This window comes from Lontra canadensis, unplaced genomic scaffold (genome assembly GCF_010015895.1).
Source record: "Lontra canadensis isolate GAN:19392208 unplaced genomic scaffold, GSC_riverotter_1.0 scaffold3, whole genome shotgun sequence".
NCBI lineage: Eukaryota > Metazoa > Chordata > Mammalia > Carnivora > Mustelidae > Lontra > Lontra canadensis.
Window position 1 is genome coordinate 19,351,960 of NW_022630997.1, and position 11,281 is coordinate 19,363,240.

Below are 11,281 nucleotides of genomic sequence, written 5' to 3' on the forward strand. Positions count from 1 at the left end.
GACTTTATCTCATACTTTTTTATATGGGAAACCCATCTGCACACCTGTCCACATGCGTGCGCGCACACACTCCTACCCTTGTGCCGGACTCTCTTCATCCCGCCTGCAGACTGCCCATAAAAGAAATGCTTCTTTAAAAAAAAAAAATTTTAAGTTTTATTTATTTATTTGACAGAGAAAGAGACAGCAAGAGAGGGAACACAAGCAGGGGGAGTAGGAGAGGGAGAAGCAGTCTTCCTGCCGAGCAGGGAGCCTGATGTGGGGCTGGATATCAGGACCTGAGCCGAAGGAAGATGCTTAACATCTGAGCTACCCAGATGTTAAGGAGATGCTTCTCACCCCAGGGAGATGCTTCTCACCCCACACTACATCTTCCAGCTCCACACAATTAGGGCTGGGGACCTGATCTCTCATCACAGAGGACATCTGAAGACAAGACAAGACAGACCACAGAGGGTATATATGGGAGAAGGGAGTGTAAGGACAGAAGAGATGAATTCTAACCTGGTAGTCTGGGAGGTCCTCAGGGCTGAGGGCCATTGAGCAGGAGCTGGAAGGATGAGAGATACACCTAGGAAATGCTAGACCAAAGGAGATTCCAGGCAGTGGGATGAGCTTACTAAGTGTTCAGAAGTACAAAAGTTCAAGGAAGGATTGAGTAGTGGCAAATCATTTTACATGATTGGAATATAAGATGCTTTGTAGGGTGAGGGGAAAGGCCACAAAAATATACTAGAGCCAGAACAGAAGACCTCAAAATTCAGGCTAAGAGGTGTGATTTTCCTTTTGTCTCTCTCTTTGTGTAATTTTTAATTATACTGTGTCTGACCACACATTTGCATGTTCTGGGTTTCTGTCTACATGGGTAAGGACTGCTACAACTGAGTTTGTACAACACAAAGAATAGTAGGAATATGAGTAATGCCCCTTCTACATCACTCATGAATGTTGGAGATCATGGCACCAAGTCTTTACAATGGGAAGGGAGTAGAGTTAACCACATGTTAAGGTCTCTCCATGGTTTTTATAGCTGGTCCCTATTGTGTCCTGTGGTTTGAGTGTGATATGCCTATGACATGGAGCTTTGAGATGGTCACGGAATCAAATTTTCTTCCCAAACTGCCCCCAGATGATTTCCTCATCTGTTGGGAATTAACAATATCAGTATAAATCCAGGTTCCGTAGCTGGGCTCTCATCTTGTCTGCCAAATGTGCTAAGTTACTTCAGGCCATTAGAGACACATGATAGAATCCCATTATGGCTTGGACCATTATTACACCACTTGGCTAGAACACAGATCAAATCATGACCCCCAAACCTAACTGCAAACAGGAAAAGTCTATATCTCTAACAACTTGCCTATAAAATCCCCCCAGCTCTGCTTAGATGAAGGAGTCCTAGGGTTTGCTCCGTGATACAGAAGCTAGATCAAAACTCCTCATTGTTTCAAGATGGCCCTCAAAGAATAGGATGAAGGGCATATGATCTTATCAGCCTCAAAGGGTCTCCATGGCCAGGAACCTCACACATGATGTGGGCTCCCAGAGGAGAGAGGGGAACAAGAAGCCTTCATCTCCATTTGCCCTCTCTTGCACAGTCTCTTCTCTTTAACAACAGAGGAAGGGGTCAGAGTATCCAATCAGGAGAAGTCCTAGTGAGGCTGACCAACAGTAATTAGAATTAGTCTCGTAAGAAAGAAGGCACTGAACCGCATGCTCTTGAAAATTAGGAAATGCAAACAGTTTGGTCTAGCAGGCAAAATGACTCCAGCATACAGATAAAAATAAAGCTGAGCAGGACCGGTGCTAACTAAAAGGGGAGCTGCGGCTAATATGCCTGCCTTCCAGCTGGGGGTATCAGATAAGACCCTGTGAAGGAGGCCACATCCAGTGGGGCCTTGAGGGAAGAGGAGACTTTTTGACAGAATCTACCGATTCCAGGCAAGCACAGAGGAGGAAAGCTTCAGGGCACACCTGGAAGTCATCCTCCCCACAACCCCAGAGGCAGGAGTACCCCTGAGAGGGTAATGAGCATCCTTAAGCCTCTGGTCCAGCTAGGCTAGTGAGAACAGCGACACTAACCCGCGGCCACTCCAGAGGGGCCCTGGTCAGCAGAGTGGCGATCACTCCTGGCCATTTCAAAGGAATTTCCTTTCTAAGCTACCCCAGATGCACAGCCTCTCCCGGAGCAGCGGAGAGGAGGAAGGCCCCTCTGTCCTCAAACCCTCCAGGCTCTAACCTGCCCCTGACCTGGCGAAGGGCAGGGCAGCTGCAGAGACCGGATTCCTAACTCAGCGAGGGGCCACGAGGGGCAGCGGGGCCTGGAGGGCCTGTAAAGCGCACACAGGTGCGCGGCCGGCGCGGAGGACTGGAACGCCCGGTCGCGCGGGCGCCGCCAGCCCCGCACCTGCGCCGACCACCTCCCTGCACGCGGGCCGAGAAGCCCGCACCCCGGCGGGAATCGAAGCCCGGCTGCGTTCGTTTCCTTAATATTGGCCACATTTGGGGCGGAGGGGGTGGGTGCTGCCCAGTGGACCGCAAGGACGTTTTGCTGGGCTCTGAATGACCCTTAGGTCTGTTCCTCCGCGAGGCCAAGCTCAGTGCCGTGTGGCGGGGACCGAGTGCGGGTGTGGGGGCGGTGCACGCGCTCTGGCTTCCTGGGAGCCGGCGCTGGAGGGGTCGCGGGGGCGGGGTGCGAGGGGGGAGGAATGGAAAATGCTGTCTCGTGCTGTTGTGTAGAGCAAGAGTGCCCTCTAGTGGCGCATGGGACGGCACTCTGGAATGAGAGACCTGGATGTGTGGGGTTACAAGGAGCAAAGGGAGTTGACGCCCCTTCCCCAACACACACACTCAGATTCTTAGACATTCTCCTTCCTCCCTCCCCTGCCTCCCTTCTTCTACCCCTCTCATGGTTTAACCATACAGAAACAGACGCTAGAGCGGACGGGTGTCATGTCCAGCCTGCACATTTCATGTTGAGAGTCTGGACTAAAACTCAAGTCTCTGGACTTCCAGTCCAGTGTCTTTTCCTTCTGGATTCATCTACCTGCATATTTATAATCAGTCCTTCTCTTATTGCTCACCTGCTATGTGAGTTGGTGGAGGGAGAGTGCAAGAATGAACAAGACAGACACACGTCTTCCTGCCTAGTGGAGACACAGACAGGAGGTCAGCAATGCCAGTACCCTGTGATGAGTGCAGAGATCTCCGAAGTGTGGGGTAATATGGAAGCACTTTGGAGGAGCATCTGACCTAAAGGACAGATAGGAGTTATCCAGGGAAAGGAAGCTGGAAGGGGAAGGGAATATGGAGAAGGTTCCAAGCAGCAGGACATGTACAAAAACTCTGGGGTCAGAGATTGGGCTTGGAGACACTGTAGCATGGAATGGGAGGGGGTGGTGAGTAGTGGGGAGCTGGAATGGACAGGTACTAGGGTGAGCCTCTAATGGGCTGGAGACATAGGTAAAAGGCTTTGCCTGTTGGGTCTTGTAAAGTCTTTGGACAGTGCTCTAAGATCAGCAGGGAGCGACTGAACATTAGGTAGGTGAATATCGTGATCGGATTTCTGTTTGTGCAGCATGACTCTGAGTTTGGCATTAAATGCCTCAAGTTAGTATTTAGGCTTTGGACAGCCTACTTAAAAAATGTTCAGGACAGAAGGACTCTGAGGTTTCATCTAGTCTGTTTTACACATAGAGAAACCCAAGCTCAGAGAACGCAAATCACTTCCTCAAAGTAGCTGAGGTGGAGTGATTATCTCTAAGTCCCTTTACCTCCCACTCAAGGTCCCAAATATGCCAGCCTGAAGCAGACAGAGCTCCCAGGACTTCTCCCAATAATATAGTCTTCCCCAGCCTCTGCCCCACCAAAATCCACACAGGGCCAGACCAGAGTCCAGCAAATTATCTTCAAGATTGGCAAAGAGCATGCTCACTACACCTGCTTCCCTGAGCCCTCAGGATAGTCAAAAGCTTGCTTCAGTATCCATGGCTAGCAAGAACCAGGGTAGAACATGAGGACCAGAGACTGTAGACAGGTAGTGGGGGAAGGAGGCTGACCTGGGCAAGGGGGTCCCATAGAGACCAGGAGAACAGAAGGCTTGACTCCACACTGACACGTTGAATCCCATTTCAGATAGCATGCAAAATAAAGAAAACAAGTTTAGGAATTGAAAAATTAACTCAGACTTTGTAAAAACAGATGGTGATAAAATGCAGTTGTCCTAATATTTGGACAATTTAAATGCTCCCAGCAGCTAGGGATTTAAGAGAAATAGTTCAACATAGGCTGGATCATTTAGCATTTGGTGTGAAAAGTCATAGTAAGTAAGGAGGTCCCAAAATATGATGGAAATATGATTAGGAAGGGTTTTAAAATAAAGAAACACGATCCTGGTGAGTGCCATCTGGAATTGGAGAATAACACTAAATAGTAGAAAGACGTGTCAGAAAGGACTGAATTCGAGACCCAGCTTGGCCATTTATTAGCTGTGTGACCTTGCCCAGACCACTTAACCTTTCTGACCTCATCTCAGTAGTAAAGTTACAAAAATAATAATAATAATCACCCCATTTACCTCACAGGCCTCTTTAGCAATCACAAGGGAGGCCAGACAGGACCATGGTGAAGGGCAGTGTTGCAAATCTCACCCATATCACTTACTGGCTGTGTGACTTAGGTGAGACCCCTCTAAACTTTGATTTCCTCATCCATAATATAGGGTGGCTAACCCCCTGCCTTGGCTGGTTGTTGGAAGGACTAAATGCGATAGTCAAATGGAATCATAACAAAATGCCTTTGTGTACAAAGTAGTCATCGCCATTACTAATCAATGATTTTTATCATCAGTGTGACTATGTTTTCAAACTTACAAATTGTTCATAAAAATGAAAGACTATTGTAATATTTAGCATGATATGACTTCACTGGGTAATAGGATAAATATTAAAATAAAAATGTAAGCAGGAAAAATAGAATGGAGGTGGTAAAGTATGTGGCCTGTCTATAACGGAGGGAATTTATAGATGAGGATATGTGGAGACTCAGGGTCTCCCTGAATTAACTCATGTTGGCTTAGTTAAGAGATGGTCAAATGGATCTTTTTTTTAAGGAAGAAAAATACTATCCGTAATCAATGGCCTCCTGTCAGGTTGGGATAAGGTATCTGGTAAGTGACTGAGAATCAGCAATAATTCAGGTCTTATCTCATATCTCCAGAGCCACTGAGAGCGAGAGAGTAATTGGTAGGTTAATGAAATCTGTAAAGACACTCAGCGAACCTCCAGGGAGCCTCTCTGAAGCTGGAGAAACTCCACCTCAAAGATAAGAAGTAGTGCAAAAGAACCTCAAAGTTCATTCACTTGTTCAAAGATATTTCATCCCTCCTCCAGGCCGAGCACCTTGTTAGGCAGCGAGGAGTTAGGGATGAAAGACATGATCCCTTTTCTCACCAAGCTCACAGCCCAGTGAGGGGGATAGTGAGTAAGTCACTACAATTCAGTGAGGTAGTCATAGATAAGTTTGGGGTAGAAGAGAATCCAGAGTTGGAGCTCCTAGCCCAGCCCAGAGATCAGAGAAGTTTCCCCAGAAAGGACAACACCTGAGCAGGTTCTGTAAGGACACAATGTGGTTAGTCCGACAGGGGAGGAGGGTGAGTTGTGAAGTGGAACTGCACGTTGTTTACTTTGGTCCTGCGGGGCAAGGGGGCCAGGCCTATAAAAGGACCAGGGTTCCGTAGTGATGTCAGCTTATGTCACCATCCTCCCACATTACAGTAGTTGTCCTTTTAAAATCTCTTGCTTGAGGGCGCCTGGGTGGCTCAGTTGGTTAGGCGACTGCCTTCGGCTCAGGTCGTGATGCCGGCGTTCTGGGATCGAGTCCCGTATCAGGTTTCCAACTCCATTGGGAGTCTGCTTCTCCCTCTGATCTTCTGCCCTCTCATGCTCTCTCTTTCTCTCTCTTTCTCTCTCAAATAAATAAATAAAATCTTAAAAAAAAAATTTCTTGCTTGAGGGGCACTTGGGTGACTCAGTCGGTTAAGTGTCTGACTCTTGGTTTCAGCTCAGGGCATGCTTTCAGGGTCCTGAGGTTGAGTGCCCCACCCTGTGTCAGGCTCTGCTCCTCCCACCTCTGCTCGCTCTCTCTCTATCTCTCTCAAATAAATAAATAAAATCTTTAAAATCTCTTGCTTGAAAAAAGCACAGGATGCCCCACTCCTCCCAAAAAAGCTATTAGGAATTTTATAACAGTTTTAAATGAACTTGTGTCTTATTAATCCCAACAGTGTCTACTGGTACTTACACTTGAAAAATATTTACTATACTTTTAAATGAACTTTCATACTTCATTCCCAACAATATCTACTTACGTTGTCATTTGAGAACTATTTATTTCATTTATGAGCAAGATTTAACTAGCTTTTCATTGTGAAACAATCTTTGTTCATGCATATGTTGGCGATGACCTGAAAAGAACAGCCAATCAGCCCATGCTCACCCCCAGAGGCCAGGGAGCCGTAGTTAGCATTGGGGCTGGGGGTACTGGCAGGACCCAAGACCGGAGAGCTAGCCAGAATGGGGCTTCATTGTCCACGTGAAAGTGGAAGGCACGGGGAGATGCTGAAGAGTTTAAAGCGGTGACAGAAATTGATTGCTCTGTCAGCAATGTGGCAAGCAGCAGGAGGAAGGCAAGGCAGGGGGCAAAGAGATCGGTTACATGGCAAGTTCTGAACTAAGGTAGTAGCAGTAGCAGAGAGAAAGAAGCAGATATGAAAAATATTAAAAGGTAAAATTGACTTTGTGACACCCAACGTGGGAATTGGGGGAGAAATCCCAGATGACCAGCTTTCTGGCTTAGGTCATTGGGTAGATGGTGGCCCCAACACAAAAAAGGCTAAGAAAAGGACAGGGTTTGAGGAGACCATTTTTACTTTGGACATAGTGGCTTTGTAGTTCCTGTGGGACAGCCAAGTGGAGATGACATTAGTCAGAAGAAGGATCTAGGCTATGTTTGGGGAGAATTGACATGGATAACAAAGTTCTGGGTGTGGGTGACAGCACTCAGTGGGAGTATGGAGTGTGGGAGAAGAGGTCCAAGGACAAGGCACCAAGAACCCCAATATATGAGGCAGGTAGAAGCGAACAGTCCCTCTTAACAGACAACCACTTGCAGAAATGAAGGAGAAGGAGAATGGGGGTGAGAGAGAGACAGAGATACCATGGGAACCAAGGGAAGAGAGGACTTGAAGAAGGAGCCTTGAAACTTGTCAGTCCCAAGAGCAGTCAAGTACAAGGACCGATAAGTTTACTCACAGCTATGGTGAAAAGAATTAATAACAAAATCCCATCTCCTACTTGCGGGACTGGTTATGCTGTCAGAGCGTCCCATGCTTTGTACTTCATGTCCCTGGTCCTGGAGCCTATAGCAATTGCACAGACGGGAAAGCTCTGGAAGGGAGGTGACTTGTCTGAGTGAGTGACTGGGCTCCTGGAATTAGAGATCTGTCCCCAGAATCTCAACCATGCCCTCTGGTTCAACCCACACTTGGGTTAGCTTTTTACAAATAACCAACAAGGAAAGTAGAATGGGTCCTGTTAGAGAATAACAATATAGACATTCAAAGGCTTGCTTATGACACTTCCCAGAACCCAGACATAGAGCAATGCTCTGGGATGGTGTGATGCTAAAAGGACATTACCTCATTCCTTATGGGGAGGGCTTGCTCACAGTTCTGTATGCAAGAGGGATCATTGAAGGTCTTCAAGTAAAGCAGTGATATTAACTGAGGATGCATTGAAAAGATTAATTAGTATTATTGAACTTGTATTTGATGGTGCATATATATGTCTGGTTGTTGGATATCACACCCCCTGAAACAAAATAATGAAAGTACACAGTGAAGACCTGTTCTGGCTTTTTTTTTTTTTTTTTTTTTTTTTTTGTCTTTTGCAACTGGACCCCTTCTCCTTACCCCACCTCCCAGTCCAGTGAATAGGCTCTCTTCACCAGAGGTAGTCACTTAAATTTGGAGCAAAAGTTCCTTCCAGGTTTGATGAGGTCAATACTTACCAGATCTCAGTTCTTCTACTTCTGTACTTTTCCAGAGGCAGGTCTGGCTCTCCACACAGGAGTCCCCTGCTCACTCTGTCATTCCTTAGTCACACCAATAAGAGGAGGGTGGCTGTCTCTCTGGCCTGTTGGATCTGGATCAGACCCAAACTTATCCATGTGGGACCAGGCCTGGACCTGCCTCCCTGCCTTGCCCTCTGTTGGGAGCAACTCACAGCTCACTTATCTCTGGGAATTCTCCAGTCTGCTGTGCTGACCATCTCTCTCCAAACCTGTCTACCACTCACAGAACAGCAGGAACACGGAACAAAGACCTCTATATCAGTGTGTAACATTTCATTCTCTTTACAGCTCAGATAATATTACTGCATTGTCATCACATTGGAGGTCGGGCAGGACCCCAAAACAGTCATCACTATGCAACACTGATTTTCTGAGGGTGACTCACGGCCTTATTTCTAGGGTGGTCTGGCTCTGGCCTTTTCTTCTGACCCAGAAAACTGAGCTTCAATCTGGATACATGGCTGTGCAAGTCATTCCAGGAACAGCTGGGAAGTTTTTTGGATTCTGTACCACAGGCCAAGGATGGGTGATGAGCTACTTCCCTTTCTCCTAAGTGTACTCTGTATGTGGCCCTCTTCTCAGGATTGAAGACGGCTGGTACACAGGAAGAAGAAAAGCAAGCAGGATGGGTGAGCGGGAGTTAGAAAACCCCTACTTTATCACCTACTCCACCATGTTGCTGGAACAGAAACATCCGTAAAATACGAGATATAAAGGACACCTAAGTGGCTTAGTCAGTAGAAAGTCCAACTCTTTTTTTTTTTTTAAGATTTTATTTATTTATTCAAGAGAGAGACAGTGAGAGAGAGCATGAGCGAGGAGAAGGTCAGAGGGAGAAGCAGACTCCCCATGGAGCTGGGAGCCTGATGTGGGACTTGATCCCGGGATCCCGGGATCATGACCTAAGCCGAAGGCAGTCGTCCAACCAACTGAGCCACCCAGGCGTCCCAGAGAGTCCAACTCTTAATCATGATCTCAGGGTCATGAGATCGAGCCCGAGTTGGTCTCCACACTGGTTATGGAGCCTACTTAAGATTATCTCTCCCCCTCTCCTTCCGTCCCTCCACCCCCGCTCGCACTCTCTCTCTCCTTAAAAAAAAAAAAAAAATAGATTTGAAAACTCATTCTCAGAAAAAGGAGAATCATTAAGTGTCTCTCTCCTCCTTCAGAACAAACCTAGACAAGTAACGTGATGTTCATTCTCTAATCTCTCAAATAAATTAAAGAGATCTTTTAAAAAGGAGACTTCTGAAGTCATCTTAAGCCTGTGCATCACTCCACAGGGAAAAATTCTTCAGGTATACAATCAAACTGAACTGCTATCATGATTTTAAAAAGTAGGTGTAATACACTTTTCAGCTTCTGCATCATACTTTTCACTTGTCTAAATGATGTGTCTCTGGAACTAGACAGCCTGTGTTCAAATCCTGGCTCCCAGACCCACAAGCTGGATGACCTTGGACCAGTCACTTTAGCCACTCTAGGTAAAATGGGATCATGGCAGTTTCTTTCTCGGAGCATTGCTGGAGTTTTCTAATGAGTTTTTCAAAAGTAAAACACGGAGCTGAGAGTTTGGGTATAGGAAGTGTCAGTAAGGGCTCCCTGGGCCAGTCCCAGACAGACTGGCAGACAGTCCAGGGCTGCCCAGGCTTGGCTGTGATGAGGCACTGACAAGTCCCATGCTATTTGTCTTCGCTGTAGGTCAGTGCAGCTGAACGGCCAGCCCTTAGTGATGGTGGACGATGGGACCCTTCCCGAACTGAAGCCCCGTCCCCTGCGGGCCGGCCGGACATTGGTCATCCCTCCAGTCACCATGGGCTTCTATGTGGTCAAGAATGTCAACGCCTTGGCCTGCCGCTATCGATAAACCACCCTCACGCCCACAAGTCACCCGCAGGCCGCTGGACTGCTTTCCACTCTCCTGCCCTAATCGTATCCTGATCTTTCAGACATCTTCTTAGCAACAAACCAGTCTCTGCTGCCCCATCCTGCTGGAATCAGCACAGACTTGCTCTCTAAAGAGACAAATGCCTAGCACGAGCTTTGCGTAGGGAGGCCACATCCACCCCAAAGGAAAGTGTACCCATCACCTGTGCCTATAGAAGGATGAAGGTATGTGTGTGGAGCCGTATGTACCCATGTGCACACACCAGGAAGAGAAGCCGGCAGTGCACTCGCAGGACCCATGAAACAGCTCTCCATCATCCGGGTCACACAGCAGTGTCACTATAGACCTTAGCCTGGGACTGCTTCCCACAGTACGAGATGAGGAAGGAAACCACCAAGTGGGCCTTCAGGAGCCCAGTCCTCTTCAAACTCCTCTCCTTGTCTGTTCCCTGCTGTTGCCCCGGGTTTCCTGTCACCTCTCTTCTCACCGGGGAGCAAGTGGGTGGGTCAGCGACGGCCTGCTGGGTGAGCTGTTTATGTCATTTCCTGGCTGATGTATGAGTGTGTGCATCTGGGTTTCTGGCAGTGGCATCGATCACTGGCTATTCCTCCGGGAGACGGGTGCTTCAAAAGTAAAATTGTAATCGTACTCCAGATTTTGTAAGAGGGTTCTATTCCTCTGTGAATCCGGATTCCCCTTGGGTTGGAATGGGAGTCAGGTAACAATATTCATGGAGTGGAGAACAATGTATTAGGCACCACAAAAAGCAATCATCATCCGTCATGTGGCTGGGAGGGAGAGAGTTTCAGCACAAAGACAAAGCACACTGAACCACCGAATGAATGCAGACACACACACACACACACACACACACACACACACCCCAACTGAACAAGCAAATATCAGACCTGCACCAAATCTGAAGGGATCTTAAGGGCTTGTCAGTCAAGCCCTTAATGGCTTGTCTGACCAAAGTTATTAAAAAAAAAAAAAAAGTGTAAATCGAAAGTCATCCCTGTAAGACACAACCGAATCTAGCCATCCTTCCTGTTCCCCAAGGAGCTGTGTGCTTCTCCGGGCATTTACTAGGCAGAAATCTAATGTGGTAGCGAAAGCTGACCAGGTCGGCGCTTTCCCAGACCAGCCAGTGTGAGCCCAGAACAAAGCTTTCCATGTACCGCCTGGGGGAAGGGGGAATCTGGAAACTGAAGTCTGATGGAGAACTGTGGGGTGCGGGGTGGGAAGCCCCTGAATAGGACAGGG

The 11,281-nt window shown here is 47.5% G+C and overlaps 1 protein-coding gene across 1 annotated transcript in view; it reads left to right on the forward strand.

The window, feature by feature from the left end:
- HPSE2 (heparanase 2 (inactive)) overlaps nt 1-10,913 on the forward strand; it is a 655,107-nt gene extending 644,194 nt beyond the window's left edge. The window contains exon 12 of the mRNA XM_032882617.1: nt 9,832-10,913. Within this exon, the coding sequence (XP_032738508.1) occupies nt 9,832-9,997 (166 nt within the window). The 3' untranslated portion in view covers nt 9,998-10,913. The remainder of the gene's footprint in view (nt 1-9,831) is intronic.
- Nucleotides 10,914-11,281: the final 368 nt, after the last annotated feature.